This window comes from Rhinolophus sinicus, chromosome 3 (assembly GCF_057876585.1).
Source record: "Rhinolophus sinicus isolate RSI-liver-muscle chromosome 3, RSI-T2T, whole genome shotgun sequence".
In the NCBI taxonomy this organism is placed as follows: Eukaryota; Metazoa; Chordata; class Mammalia; order Chiroptera; family Rhinolophidae; genus Rhinolophus; species Rhinolophus sinicus.
This window is the reverse complement of record NC_142503.1, coordinates 62192838-62209733: the sequence shown is the minus strand read 5'-3', so window position 1 is coordinate 62209733 and position 16896 is coordinate 62192838. Positions and strand designations below refer to the sequence as shown.

General features: G+C 33.3%; 1 protein-coding gene across 6 annotated transcripts in view; it reads left to right on the top strand.

Annotated features, from left to right (window-relative positions):
* Positions 1-16896, top strand: part of ARB2A (ARB2 cotranscriptional regulator A) — a 400181-nt gene that overhangs the window by 211615 nt on the left and 171670 nt on the right. For all 6 annotated transcript variants that reach the window (XM_019711772.3, XM_088796628.1, XM_088796625.1 and 3 more), the window contains one exon: positions 7568-7687. In XM_019711772.3, coding sequence (XP_019567331.1) covers positions 7568-7687 — 120 coding nt within the window. The remainder of the gene's footprint in view (positions 1-7567; positions 7688-16896) is intronic.

Genomic DNA, 16896 nt, shown 5'->3' with positions numbered 1-16896 from the left:
CTGTGGATTGGTTGGGTGCAAGATGGTAACTTACATTTTTGCATCCTCATAAATCCATGTGATTTGGATATTTGCCTCCCATTTGGATTTTATTGGGCTATATTTTACCTAATGAAAAGTCTGTTTTTTAAAAGAAATAACTTTGATTTGTAAATTTTTTCATAAAAAGGTATAGATTTTATATTAGTGTTCTTTCTCCAGTAGATATCTTCAGTGTAAGGAGCAAATCAGTGGTAGTACTAAGGGAGGTGGTGTGGAATGGACTGAATGTGCGTGCGTGTGTGTGTGTGTGTGTGTGTGTGTGTGATACGTAACACAACTAAAATTAGTGGCATAGGTATGTGTTAAAGTCAAAAAAGTAGATTTTGTTATTCATAAGGAAATTTTTAAAATAAATGTGCTTACCAATATCATCACAGAAAGATTAATATGAAGTAAAATAAAATAATTTTTAAGTTTTGATTTTAAAATTGGTCATTTTAAAAACCTTTAAATTTATTAAATTTTCATTTCACTTTTCCTAAAATCAATTATAAGTTTAAAGTGTATATCATAAGCACACTTATTTTATAACTTTGTAGCAACAGGTTAGCCAAAGGAAAAAAAAAATCTGTCAAATTTGGCAATGATTCAGAAAATATGTGAACCTGTCACTGTAAGCAGTCTCAAAGGGCGAAATGCTTTACAGGAGCTAATTAACCTTAGAAAATAATTACACAAATATGCAAATGTTGTTTAGATAATTCCATGTGTTATCAGCTCAGGTAGTCCATCATAAATGCAGACCTTGCAATGCCTAGGTAGTAGAATCTGGCATAGTTGATAAGGCTTTGGTTACTGCATCACTTCTATTTGGCATTTAACGATTAATGATGGCAAGAGTACATCAGGAAATTCAACCTGTCCTCTGAATATAGCTGAATTCCACAGTGTAAATATCCTATGCATTCTACCACCAGCAATCTCTAATTAATGGATTCACTTCTTTTCATGCACTCTGTGCGTTTGCATATTATAAAATCATCCAGCTTGAAGTTACTCAATACAAAATGCATTCTAATGTGAAATTCATGGAAAAACCTGTAGAGTAGATTTAGTATGTTTGCATTTTTGTAATTGAGGCATATTAGAAAGTCTTTCCTATTGAAATCTGTGTAGTCTCAAAATACACTGACAGTAATATATACCCTCTGGATTATGGTTTATAAATATATAATGATTGTGGACACAGTGTAGTCTGCGCATTGGAATGACACAAACTTGCCTTGGAACAGTGTCACCTCACTTATAAAACTGGGATTTTAGTAATATGTCAGAAATATATATTAAAAACTATTTCAGGTGTATTAATTCCCGTGCTACATTTTTATACTTAACTATTGTAGGAGGGAGTAAATATTTGGCAGAATTTGCTACAGCTTAAAATGCTGGGGATCTGGCTCTCTTAAACACTGGCTACTAAAAAGCCATCATTTTGTGAAAGCTTTGGGACATAGTCATATAACGAAAGCTAAATTTTTTATAGCTAAGGTTTATCTCCTTTATCACCTATTTTTTTTAAATAATATTTTGAATAAAATTATTTAATTGAATGTCACCAGTCCTTCAGAAAATGGAATTCATGTAGCATCATTAAGTTTGCCTGGATGAGTCAGGGTCACTGTTGCTCCTACAGTTACCACGCTGTAACTGCAGTCCTGCTCTCACGATGCTCAGTCGCTGCCGTCCCAAACCAGTGCACTGTCTGTGCTCTTCTCATCACTTTGGTTTTTCTGTTTCTTCAGTTATTATAAAACTTTCAACTTATTCTTAAACCTATTTGAAACAACCCTTTTGATTTTCTGCTTGTAAATATGCCGTGGGTTGCGACCAGATACTAGAATGTGTTAGATATGAAGGTGGAAAGATCCAGCTCAGACGCTGATTGTCCCTAAGAAGCCAGCAGTAATCATTCAGTAGGATTTCTGATATTTTTGTTGTTTCCTTATTATAAAGAGCATACACATTGTAGAAATTTTGGAGAGTTCAAAAAAAATGTAAAGAAGCTAAAAATAGAAAATATTCATAATCCCACCATCCATGGTCAGCTCAGCTACTTACAACATTTTTACTTTATTCCTTCTAGTCTCTTTCAAGCATTTTTACAAGTGAAAATTGTACCACATGTACAATTAGATGAACTGCATGTATTACTTTATAAACTCATTGAATAGCTACATAATATTTCCTTAGACAGATAAGCTATAATTTACTTAAATATTTGTTTCTGCCTTCTTGGACATTTAAGCTTTATCCAGATGTTTGCCTTTATAAGTGAGATAGTGATGAACAATAATGAGCATTGATCATTTGCCACATTCCAGATTATCAGAAGCTAGATTCCTGAAATGGAGCTCATATACTTCTTTGTCTTGGTTTTTTAAACACACTTCATATTTTGTTAACAGTATGTTTGCCAATAGCCCTAGCATGGCTAGTCGTTTTTAAATGCCTATAGCATGTCTTGCATTCATAGTTTGAATCAGAAAGAATATCTACCTTCAAATTGCTTATATTCTAGAAGGAAGGAAGAAGTGGCATGGCACATTAAAGAAATAGCAAGATAGAGAAGAACCATTGAAGTAATACAGGATTCAATTTAAGCTACCATGGCTAGTAGTAGAGCTGACAGGTAAACTTGAGACTGTAATATTCTGCAGTAGTTTTAAACATAGGCAGAGTAGAAATATATGTAGATAGATATAAATACTTGCCATACATTTCTGGTAAGATGCTGTGAGTCAAAGGATAACAAAATCCTTTCCCCATCTTCATGAGACTCTGACCTTCAGTTAACTTTCTAGCTCTATGTCCCTGGAAGCCTGATAAGATGGTGTCTTCAGCTGGGTTCCCAAGGTAACAGATTGTGAAGTTGCATGCAGGAAGTTTGTAGGGGAGTTCTTTTGGGATCAGTACCTGTAGGGAAGTGAAGAAAAATATTGTTTTTGGAAGAAGAAGTTGAATTGCAGTATGCTTACAATAAAGGCATCATCTAAATCTATGGTGATATCTGGATCTGGGATGGCTCTTCAGAGATGTCCTGCCTTGAGCAAGAGATAGGACCTTTATAAGTCCACATCATCTCAACCAGTCTTTGGATGTAAGTTGCCTTAGAAGTGGGATTGCAACATTAGGCAAGATAGCTTTTTGGGGCTGAGAGCAATTCATAGAGAGTGCCTGTCAAAGCTATTAACTGCCAAGACTGGCACAGCTCAGGAAATGAGTGCCATATAACTCAAAGGGGTCCTGGGAAGCATACCATGGCATCCACCCTAAGTGGGTGGTTGCTAGGCAGCATTGCCTATGGTAGAAAATCACTTCTAATTGGCTAACTACATCTGGATTAGGAGATAATAGACTCTGAATACTATAACTTTGATCTTCCTTGAGGCTAGTAACTTGTAATCGGGCATGTCCCTTATAGCAAGGGACCCTAGAAGCCATGCCTATGGAGTTGTTGCAAGAGGTATTGGTTTCTGTGGAGTGTAAGATGTTAAAGGCAGGATAACTGGTGCATCTGCCCAAGGTGAGTCTGGTCCCCTCCCTCCTGAGCCAGCATCCCACGGCCAAAGACAATGACTCCCGGAGACTGTGTTTCCTACAGGGACTGCTGCAAGGCTCCCACTAAAAAGGAATGTCTGGTGCTGCCCTGATGGCAGGCTGTCATTTCCACCCTTTATCTTTTTGGGTCAATGGATGTCAAATGTGGCCCAAATAGTCTTGCATAATTGTTTAGTTGGGCTTATAGCTGACCCACTACGTGGGGTATTGTAGATATTTTTTTCAATTGGGTTTCACTTTTTAGAACATTTGGTTTTAAAATCTAAAACAAAAGGGTAATTTGATGACCTTAGAGTCAGGCTGAAAATATTCAAATAGTTGAGGCACATACGTGTAAATACTTCAGGTTTTTTTTTTCTATGCTGACAAGCCACTATTAACAGATAGTGTTTCCGTAGAGTGTGGAGGAAAAGACTCAGCTATAATACTAATCTCTGAAAACAGTAGTCTTTGTATGTGAACAGTGGCAAGAACTGTTGGTTCTTCCTTCTCCTTTAGTCATTAATGGGTCATTTGTCCCTGGTTGGCAGTTTTCCTCATCAGTCACAATGTTTTGCTAATTCTTTAATTCATCCTTTGTAATGATTCATTCCATCCATTTCTTTCCATTCACTCTGCAATCACCCTGAGTCGTATTTGTAGTCTTCATCACTTCATATGCGGATTATTGAACATGCTGCCTTGGAAGTACTCTCTGCCTTTAGGTTTTGTATTATCTGAGCTGCATTACCTATGAGATCCCGACTGAATTCCAGGGTCAAGTTTTGTCTAGAGTTCTCAGACTGTTAATGTGTGAACCAGATTTTCCTGGAGCCTAAATAAAGTCCCTGGAAGTAGTGAGAAAGAAGGCTGGTAAGATAGGCTTAGAGAAGATGTTGGCCAAAGAGTGCTCCTTATTTTATAGACAATGGGAACCATTTCAGTAAATGACCTTTCAGGCAGGAGAGCGATTGATCAGAGCTGGGCTTCAGGAAGATTGATCCGGCAATACAGTCAGTGGAAAGACTAGAACAAATGAGACTATTTGGGAATCTATTATAAGAGGTGGAAATGGAAAGGATGGGACAGATAGGATCTCAACAGTATAAAGGAAGAAGTGGTGACTGTGAGAAGAAAATGGAGAGGACATCACTAAGGTGAGATCATATGGATTTATAATGAGCCCATCGGACTTGGTGTCAAGACAGTCTGTCAAAAATAAAGCAATGCTCCTCACACACCACTGCCCTTTCTAGCTTTATGTAACACCCTCATGAAACTGCAAACACATTTCAGATCAGGATCATGACTGACTTCATCTCATCCTTACACCTCCACTTCCAGAGCCTAATGGGTACAGAGTAATTTAAATCTATGTTTATATTCTGTCCATGTATAGGAGAATATTTAGGACCATCACAGATATTTGAGATTGTTAGTTCTGCCAATTATCAGCAGGGAGAAACTCTGTTCCTATCTGTCTTCCTGTTCTGTTTTTTACATTTCTTTCATTGTGAATAAAACTAGGGTGACAGATGTCTGGGTTTTCTCTGGATAGTCACAATTTAGACTTCTTCTTCCAGTGCAATAACTAAAAATACTTTTCTTCACTTTCAAAGGCTTGTACAATAGATTCTATGGTCACTCTAGATATAGGTACAGAAAAGTGCTAAATATATATTAGTTTAACTGTCACTATAAAGAATGCACTTGTGTAACTACCACCCTAGTCAAGAAATGACACACTGTCAGTCACTAGAAGTGTGTTTCCCAATTACAACTCTGTCTCTCGTCTTTACCACTCGGTCTCTCTTTTTATACCCATTTTCCTACTTTTTAAACTAATGAAAGCTGAATTATTAAAACCAAAAAAGGCCTATAAGTATTTCCTTCCACTTATATTCTTATATTTACCTTATATACTTGAAGTGTGGGTGATTTTATATTTATCTTACTAATAGTTATCTTTGAAAGTGTATTTGTATTTTACTATATGGCTACAAGGTTGTAAGTAATCATCCTGAAAATAAATGTTGTGTTTTCATTATTTATTACCCTAAGATTTAAAGGAGACACTGCTCTCGGCCTCAACAATTTGATAATCTAACATTTAATTACAATAGAAACCATTCAGTGTGATAATGGGAGCATGCAGAGATGTTGTAGGACATTACCTGGCCTGGCGTGACAGGGAAGACTTTCAATAGAAGGTGATATCTCATTTGAGTTCTGAAAACAAGTAGAAATTATGCAAGTGAATGAAGGTGGTGGCTGAAGTGAGGGCACAGCACAGGGGTCACTTTCCAAGCAAAGGAAATAGCCCAGAGACAAGAAAAGTATGGCACCATTAGGTTACTGCAAGTTGTTCCTTGCAATTCTCACACAGAGAGCATTCTCTATGGTCTCTCATGGTGGGAAAAGGGTGACTTTTGGGTCATCGTATTTTGCAGGGCAGTAGTAAGAGGTATAGTTCAAGGCAGAAGCTAGATCATGAAAGGACTTAATGTCATACTGAGTTCGAACTTGATCCTGAGGGCAATAAAGAAACTTTAAAGGGCTTTAAGCAGGAAATGAGTGATGTGGCAACATGATCATATTTGCATTTTTGAAAGGTTGTTCTCACTACAGAATTAGAGAGAGCATTTAAATGCACAGTTCTAGAAGTAGGGAAGGAAAGTGGGCTGGAGACCCTTGCAGTCATCCATTTGTGAAATAATGGCAGCTTGAGCTAACCTAGAAGAAATTAAAATGGCGAGATGTGGATGGATTTAAGAGACAATTGGGGACAGAATTAACAGCGTTTTAATGACTGATTGTATGTGGAGTTCGAGGGAGAGATGATGCCCAGATTTTAGCTGGAGGTAGGGAACAAAGACAATGGCAAAGGTTTGTAGAGGAAATTTTTAGCACAGTGTTGAATTGGTTGAGTTTGAAGTATCTGTGGGATGTCCGCAAGGATATGACCTTGAATCTGGAGCTCTGGAGAGAAATTTAAGGGGAAGATAGACATTAGGGAACACCACCTTCTAGGTGGCAAGTGTAACCATTCATGTGGACCCTAATATGGTAATATAAAATTTCAGAGATGGAAAATATGAATAAATTGTGTCTTTGTCTAATACCTTGACATTCTCAGGCAATTATTCATTTGGTGTTAAAGCTTCCAAGAAATATTTGTACAAAACATTTTCATGATCTATTCTAGTTTTTGGCAGTTTGTTTTTTGATCAGTATTATTTAGCTCTTTGGTGTGTTTTTTTCTTCTTTTTCACCTTATCCAAGTTTTACCACAATTGTCAGCCATAGAAATAAACACAAGAAACTGAAGTTATTATAGAACGTTTGGAATTAAAGCAGCATGCATACATACATTTATTAAGGTTTAGCAATTCAAGAGAAATGTCAAAGGCCCTGGGTTTATATGTCTAAATTTCTCCTAGTTTAGAAATAAAATTTGTATGGAAAATCCTTTTAGAAAAAAAGGTATATTTTTAAATAATATAAATAGAAAATATTTGTTGCTGATTTTCTGTTTATTTTCAGCTTACAGAGATAGTTAAAATTTTATAAATCAAATAATTTGATGTATGTGCAATATAAATATAGAAATGTATCTGAGTATGTTTAGTGTTAGACTGTTTTATCATAAGACCACTATAATTTTCTGCTATGCAATTCTAATGTATCTAGATATATTTTAATATCTCAGATATACCCAGAATGCAATTCCTCCTCAAAAATATGTTATTTTAAATATTCTGATTAAGAAGATTATAATAGCAGTTGTTTAGCAGTAATTTTCTAATACTTTAATACTAATTTATTATCTAATTTGAATTTTCAATGTAGTTCTTTTGTATTGTTATTATTTTGAATAAGCTATAACTATCTTATTTCTTATGCTACGTAAGCAAGCATATAATTTAATTTTTGATTACTATGATAATTAGATACAGTATGTAATATGTGATGTTTGTTTTCTTCATAGGAAAATGGTTCTCCTGAAGAACATGCAGTCTATGTGTGGGACCATTTCATAGCTCAATCTGCAGCTGAGAATGTGTTTTTTGTTGCTCACAGCTATGGAGGACTTGCTTTTGTTGAACTGGTAAGTGCACATTTAACTCTTTCTAATTCCCCAACTCCTTATAGGTTTACGCCCCCCATCCCCTTTTTGTTGGTATCATTAAATTATTTTATAAAGGATAAAAATCATGCGTTTTGAATAGATAATTTCATGATGTTTAAAACGAATTTATTTTATTTTTGCAAAGCTTTTAAATGCTAACCAGAAAGCTTTTGCCCATTCTTTATTTATATATTACTTTTTAATTTCTACATAATAGCCCCAGTTTCCATAGTTTGTGATATTTATGTTTTCTGTTTTATGTGTACACCATTGAAGCATATATTATCTGTAAAGTGATAAAAATTTCAAAGATACCTCTTGAATGTTTGGGAATATTTTGATAATCTTTATCTGATTTTTAGCTCTACAAGTTACCACTTTCAGAATCTATATAATTAATATTAACACTATCAGAAAGCTTCCATTAATCTGCTTCTAAGTGAAACTCATTGCTTGGCTAAAAAAAAAAGTCTGCGCATTTCAAAATAATATTGTTGAAGTTAAGATAAGTGTACATGATAGAAAAAATTATCAAGAATTCTGAATTTTTTCTGTATTATATGCAATATTGCAAGTTCCATACCTTGTTCCAGTATGAATGATGAATGAGGTATAATCAGTACTAACAGTGCACTGATGAAGAATTTGTGCCTCCCTATCCATAACCCCTTATGTCACAGGAAGATACCAGTGCTGTAATAAAATGATTAATTTCATTAAAGTAAATTTGATCATTTTAAATCTAAATAGCCTAAAGTGGACATTAAAGGCAGGCACAACATTGGTTGTCTAATCTTTATGTTTCTAAACTTTGCTATGCATTTCTCATTTCATGGAAATTAAATACATTTCCATGGCCTCTTCAAATTCCCAACACCTATTGCTTACCCACATAATTTAGATATAAAACTGGTGGTGACACCTGAAAACAATGTTGCTGACGTAAATGTATAAATGCTATACTCTCTTAAGATCAAGAAATAAGTTAAAGCGTTTAATTCTTAAATTGATTTCATGTTTTAGAAATGATTTCCAAGTACTTTTAACTCTGCTGAATTTATTTTATATATAATGGATATCTTCAGAAAGCTAATGTATTATATGACATACTTTTTAAACTGTGAATGTTGTTTTTTAAATAGTTCTCTTAACCATATATACATAAAGATATACATATATATATATATGTATATATATATATATATACATATATATATATATGTATATCTTTATGTATATATGGCTTTCATATGTGTAGTTTGTGGGTTTGTGTTTGTGTTTGTTTTTGGTAAGCCATTAAATTACTAAAAGCATGAAATTTCATTGACACTTAGACTAATAACTTAAAATATATCCGAAAGCCTGCAAAACTAATCAAATTTCTGTAAAACAGACATTCCCTTTTTTTTTTTAACTTTACAACAGTGTATAAAAATCTGTTGTACATCAAATTTGGAATTCAAGTGAATTTTAGACAATTTTTAAAATGAACTTAAGATGCCAGAGTAACAGATGACCAGTGTGTCAGTCTATTTTGCCTGTCCTTCTTGTCACACACTGGTGGATATTTCTCCACTTTTGTTCCACTTTAATATAAAGCACACAGATGTTTCAGAACAAGACTTGACTTCTGACCTTGAGGCTATTAAGGTCAGGGTCCTCAGGGCCTGTGAAATTATCACAAGCTGAGCTAAAGTTTTTCTCCATCACAGGAAGTAACCAGTAAGTAAGAAGTTAAAAAGGAGCTTTGTCAGAGAGACAAGATGGTCTCAGTAAGGGTCAGCTTCTGTAGTCTGATATCTCTGCAGGAGGTGCATGCATGGGAGGAGGAATATAATATAACCACTGGCACATCACATATCTGTCAGGCAACACCAGCCCTGAGAAGTCTATTTAATGTAATATACCTTGCCTAGGTTTTAAAATATTACTGGCAATTATCTCAACTTCATATATTTGCTACTTTTTTGGAAGTAACTTTGATGGGGGTATGTAATGGGGACGTATAGATGGAGCTAACTAAAGAAAAAGTGGTTCCTGACCTAATAGTATGGATTCCTCAAAATAAATATCATAGTACACCGATGTATTGTACCATAAATTTTTGACAAAGCTGGATTAATATATAAATAAGGCCATTATGCTTCTACTTAATTTCAAAAGGATTTTTTAAAGGTAGCATTGATGAAGAAACAACAACAAAAATGAAAATATTTTTAAACCTTTTGCATTTGCATAAAGCTGAATAATATTCTCAACCTATTCTCCCCAATATTCTTAGGGGGAGAAAATTGAAAGTGCTGACAGATATTCATTCTTTCAGTATTTTTCAACATAGGTATAATATGTGAAATTGTTTTATGTGCATTCGAAATTTTAATATTAACTTTATAAGAAATTAAAATTTTAAATTGTGAAATTCTTAAATTATGGTTTAATTTTTTGTCTCAGTAGTACATTATACATATCAGATATTAAATCCTTTGGATTTCAGTAAACTTTAACTTTCTAAAAAATGTCACATATTGTACTCCTGATGAAAAACTATCCACACACACACACACACACACACACGCACGCACATATATCTTATGGTACAGTCCTAATTTGTAACATCATGTTTGAATGCGTAGAGATCATTTTTCTACCATTCTCATACAAATTCACATTCCTTTTTTTGTAGGTCATGAATTTTAAGAAAATTTATTTTAAATGTAAACTGTGTGGACAGTAGTTTTAATATGCAATTACTTATAGTGATTATTGTTTGAAAAACAGGTACCAGTCAGGACCTATTCTAAAATGTATCTAATAAATTAATAAATTAAAATTTAATTAATTAAATTAATAAATTTAATAAATTAAAATTGTTTACGAGTGTAGTTTAAAATTAAATGTGCTGCTAGTAGATATCTGAAAATAAATTACTTTCAAATTTAGAGCAAAAAATAATTGTGGAGATTTAATATTTTGAAAACTGAGAACATAATTTATAATTTTATTTTACCTTAAAGTGTTGAATTTCTCCTGAAGAATGCATAGTTAAGAGATTTATTTTCAAAAACCATGTTCATTTTATGGTAGAAAATTTGGAACTTGATCCGGTCTAACCTTATATAAACAGTATACAGTTTACTATAATAATGAGAAAAAAATTATACTAAAAATGTGTCTTTCACTGCTTTTAGTCTCATTATATGGTAACAGCTCAAGTTTCCAATTCTCTAAACTTTCTGTGATCCTAGTAAAAATAGATGTTGAAAAGACAGCTCTAGTAGCAATTCCACCATTCAGTCATTAGAGGCAAAAGGAAACAATTATTTATTTTATGAATTGATAATCAATTTTTCAGAGTAATGTATCTGCCCTACGTTATCTTTTCTGTGTATTTAAAATAACAACAATATCAAATAAAGCCAATATATAAATTACTGTTATTAAACCATTATTTACAAAGCCCTATATTTCTGTGTTCTATATTCTGTTTCATACAGTGGTAGAATTAGTAGTCATAATCAGAATGCATGTACCAAATTCATTCAGAAAGACATGTACAGTAATTGCAGCTTACTTTTTTTGCCTTAGATAGTTGTCAACAATTTGACCTCGTTGGTTGGAAATTAACTGTCATTTAAAAAAAATGCAGTTTTAAGCTTTTTCATTATCTCTTTCACCAGCCACTTTGATGAAGTGATTCCATTGCTTCCATTGTTGATCATTTCAGAGTGCTTTGCTCTTGTTTTCTAGGTGATAGTTTGACAAAATCAAGCAGCCTTAAAATTTTCTTTTATTTGGAAATGACAAGCTATCCTTGTCAATGCCCAGTTTCTAATCTCAACTCACCTTCTCTTCCCTATTTGCAGTGCTCAATAAATCAATTTGCATTCAGATTTCTTTGTTTAATCAGTGTTGATTTTTTTAATAAAGCACACTAAAAATTGTAGTAATATATTTCATTAGTTTATTGAATCATCTCAGCTGATAGAAAATTAGTGTTTTTCTCATTATTTTATTTCATTTTCCATGTTATTAGTGGTATGTACACAACCACCATTAAAAACATCACTGAGAAATGTGTGAAAACTGTTCCTTTTGAAAGTGTATCTCTACCCACTTTTGATTTTGGTTTCTCCATGCTTGTCAGCACTTGATTGGCACCTCACTTGCATGTGAATTAAGGAATGAAGGGAACTCCATTCTCCTGCCATTGTTCCATGCTGGGCTCCTTAGCTTTCCAGGCAGCCTCAGCTGACCTTCAGCAGCTAATGGAGAACTAGTTTTTGGATGTAACTCTATAAGGATACTCAACCTCAGTCTACTCTGAGTTCATCTTTTAAAGTTGCCTAAAGCAAGATTTGTATTTAGTGAAGAGAAAATGGAACGGGACTAAGAATTAGGAGAGGTAGAATAAGTGGGGATAAACCAAAGAAAAGTTGAGCCTTAGTATTAGAATAATTCAGGCCAAAATACTTACAAACCTACTTTAAAATGTAGGCACAATTCTGTAATACATCACTTATATATCACATTGTGTGTTTTTGTACACCTTAAATCTATGTAACTTTGCTAACAATTGTCACCCCCAATAAACCTTAATAAATTAATTAATTAAATGAATGAATAAATAATAAAAAATGTATCTTTAATCTTTTATAATAAAATTTAATTATTTAAAAATAAAAGTGTCGGTAATTCACTAAAAATAAATTATCATTTGTAATATAACTTTAATTTCTGAATGTTAGCATATGGGATAAGTACAACTTATATGGAATGCTGTCTTAACTCTCTAGGTGTTTTATATGAAAACAGTTTAGTTTATTCTGTATGCCCTTTTAAGAGAGGAACCAGAGGTTATATTTTTCTTTACCGTTCTTTTACTTTCATTTTTTAAATATTTTCCTCTTATTATACACTTTAATTTTCCAATTATAGTTGACATACAATATTATATTAGTTTCAGGTATACAACATAATGATTAGACATTTACGTAACTTATGAAGTGATCACCCCAATAAGTCTAGTACCCATCTGAGAGGTTATATTATTTTTGCCTCCTCTATTCAGTTTTATCCCTGCCTTGCATACAGTGTAGATACCATCTTTTGATTGTTGATAACATTAATTTTAGGAGTTAGTTGGCAAGAGTCCAAGTAAAATCCAATGAAGGGTTTTACCAACATAGAAGTAGTGGGAGTGATAACGAAGAACACATTGGAGACGTTTAGGAGACAGATTCTCATTGGCTTAGTGACAGTAGATTTAGAAGCTGCATGAGGAAGAAGAGGGTGTAGAATATCCTTCCCCATACACACCTACAGAAACATATGAAAATGGATATGAGGGGAATCCAAGCACAGCAGACAAAGGTAATGAACAGTGATTATGGAGATATGTAGGTATTTGGGGAAATGTTTGCACACACTGGAAATGTAATACCTGTGGTTAACAGAATAAATGAGATATCAAATAAGAATATTAAAAGAAAAAGAGAGAGTTGCATATACAGATGTGATTTGTTAGCTCCACAGTAGTTACCGAAGAATTGAGGTTTGATTTTTTTAAAAAACTTTTATTCAAATAATTTTTAATATATATTAGGAAGACCCACCGTTAAAAAGAATGACTCAATTTGTTAATTTTTATGTTGACTGCCCTCCTTTTGATCTGTATTTATCCGCTGAACACATTTTGTCAGGGTTTTTTTCTCTGAAATATCTTTCCTTTCTATGACTTTAAGACCCTTTATGTAATCCGATTGTCTCTTTCCAACTGTATTTTTCCCAATAAAATCTTTCAGTTCTAGTCTAATTTCCTTACTTCCATTGTTCCATACACTGCACCTCTACCTCCAAGCCTAGGATAGTACCTACAAGAACACAGAATTTGGAAGATGACCTGGTTTGAATCCTAGTTCTGATGCCCACAAATTATGATAAATTGGGTCAGATCCCTTATATGTGTCCTCCTCTTCAAGTACCCACCTCATAGCAAAGTTTGAGGATAATTTATTAAGTTCCTGGTTATTAGGAAATAATTCAATGTTAGTTGAATGTGAGTCTAAATGCCCATAGGATATGCTCATTCTCGTTTTTGCTAATACCATTTCCCCGTCCCAAGTGAAAGAATTTCTCTCATTATAGGTTTATTTCATAAAGTATGAGTATAACTCCCATTTTTTCTATAGTATTTATATGTTCCACAATTTTTTTTAAAAGTTGTCATTTATCTCTAAATATTATCTTGCCCAAATCATCTGGAAACAACTTGAGGGTACGAGTCTAATATTGCTCTTATCCCTTGCACCCCAAGTTTAGAGCAGTGTATATTACAACATGAGCAGTTTTAAATGTCTGCACAGTGAATTGACCTATATAGAGAGAGTAAGCATTAACAATAACTGTTTTACTAATTAAACTTATTCATTCTTCCTACCCTTCTTTTGAATATGGACTAATGTGGGAATTCTGCCTAATCAATTATTTCACATTACGCAATTCTTCACATTTATTCCTGGTGTTAGTCTTGTATATAGTCTCCAATCTGCTGGTGTCCCCAACCATCAGGCTAACAGAGAAGATTGCATCTCTATGACTCATTCTTTAAAGTATAATCTTTTCAATCAAAGAGGAAAATTATTAAACTAAGTTATTATTGCATCTTCATAATGTTACATGGCATCATATGGAATCAGTCTAGGAAATTTTCCACTTCATTCCTAATCATGAGTTTAACATTACATTTTAATTAATAATTAGCTTATCTTTGCTAGTTTCCATTTTTTAACTTTTTTTAAAAAAATTGAGATACAATTTACATATCTTTATTGAGATATAATTGATACTTATTGAGCTTTATTGAGATATAATTACATACCATAAAATTTATCTTTTAAAGTGTACAATTCAATGGTTTTTACTATATTCACAGAATTATACGACCCCCATCACCATCTAATTTTAGAACATTTTAAGCACCCCAAAAGAAACTCTATATTAAAATCCTTTGTCCATTTCTTAATTATGTTGTCCTTTTACTGTTGAGTTGTAAGAGTTCTTTACATATTCTGTATACAAGTCACTTATTAGATACATGATTTGCAAATATTTTCTCCCATTCTGTGGGTTATCTTTTCGCTTTCTTGATATCCTTTGAAGTACAGAAGTTTTTTATTTTGATGAAGTCCAATTTATATAGCTTTTCTTTTTATCACTTGAGTTAATTTTTGTACATAATATAAAGTAGGGGTCCAACTTAATTCTTTTAAATGTAAATATTCAGTTGTCTCATCACTATCTGTTGAAGACTGTTTTTTTTCCCTTCCATTGTCTTAGTATCCTTGACTATAAATGTAAGAGCTTGCTTCTGGACTTTCAATTCTATTCCACGGGGAGAGAGAGAGAGAGAGAGATTCCTATACCACACTGGCTTGATTACTATAGCTTTGCAGTAAGTTTTGGAAAGGAAATCAGGAAGTGTGGATCTAACTTTGTTCTTTTTGAAGATTGCCTTTTCTGTTCTAGGTACATTTCCATATAAATTTTAGTTTCAGTTTGTCAATTTCTGCAAAAAGAGCTGGGATTTTGTTTGGAATTAAATCTGTAGATCAATTTGAGGAATATTGATATCTTAATAATGTTAAGTCTTCGATCTATGACTATGGGCTCCATTTCCATTTATTTAGATCTTTCAAAAATGTTTTATTGTTTTCAGTGTATAAGTCTTACACTTATTTTGATAAATTTATTCCTAAATATTTTATTATTTTTGATGCTATTCTAAATGTAATTGTTTTCTTAATTAATTTTCAAGTTGTTCATTGCCAGTGTATAGAAATATGATTGATTTTTGTATATTGATCTTGTATCCCACAATCTTACTGAAATCACTTATAGGTCTAGTAGTGGTGTTTTTGTTTTTGTTTTGGGGTGTGTGTGTGTGTGTGTGTGTGTGTGTGTAGGAATTCCTGTGTGTAGGCTTTCCTGTGTTCACGATCATATAATCTGACCTTTTTGGGGGGTAGGGGGGCCTCTAATTGTCCTCTCCAGTACAATGATGAATAGAAGTAGCTAGAGTGGACATCCTTTTGTTCCTGATCTTAAGGGAAAAGTATTCATTATTTCACTTTTAAGTATGATATCACTTTGATTATTTCCATTCTTGATAAATCATTTCCACTAAGGACCTAATCCGCTCCTTAATGTTTATATCCCTCAGTCACATCAAGATCAGGTTGTTCAAAAGGCTGAAATGGAGAAAATTTTCACTAATCTTTTCTAAAAATCTTTTTGTACCATAAAGGATTTACTCCACTGGAATTACCTTTGCAGAAGGCTTTTTTAATATCCACATAGATGGGCTGCATCCAGGTCTTATTGCCCTGCATTGTGCAGCTGAGAGATTGGGCACTCTATCTTTTGATTCAACAAAGACTGTCAGGAAATCACTGGTAAAATTAGCATAATGTGTTAAGGAGTACCCAGATAAATTGACATATTAATTTGTTAGATATAAATCTTCTATAAGAAATATTTCTTTTCCATTGGTTTTATAAAAGATCTTAATAAGAGATTTTGTGTTTTACTGCAGATGTGAGAGCATATTGACTATTGTGAGTCTTTTTTTAAGAGGGACTATAGAAAAACACAGTTCAATTAATAATGGGCTTGTTTTTTCTGATCTTATATTCTAGCCTAATGTTGATCATGCAATGTAAGCACTCCCCCAAATAAGATTCCCAGTCTCAGTGAAACCTCTGATTTGACACCACAATTGGAAAGAACTCTTAGGGGGAAAAAATTGAAATTAAAACCATTTAATTTGCATCTTTGAAGCTAGGCCTTAATCTTTAGAATAATTTACTCAAATTAACACAAGGGAGCCAGGTAGACTTAGATTCAAAGCATACTAGATCCATGTTAGGGTGAAGCTTGAGAAACAAGGATAGAAGCCATGTCTAGGCAAAGGTCTTATTACTAGAGTTTGGGATGGGTTCAGGAAGAGCTAATTCAACTGGAGAGATTGGTTTTGGGGGGAGAAGCAGGTGAACCATCACTAGGTAGGTATTTCTAGTGCATGGTCAGCTCAGATTTGAGTCAAATAGTATAATCTCATTTCGGGGAACAGAAAATCAGGGCATTCGGTTATAACTTAGCAAACAAAACGTTGTCCTTAGTTCTGAGAGTAC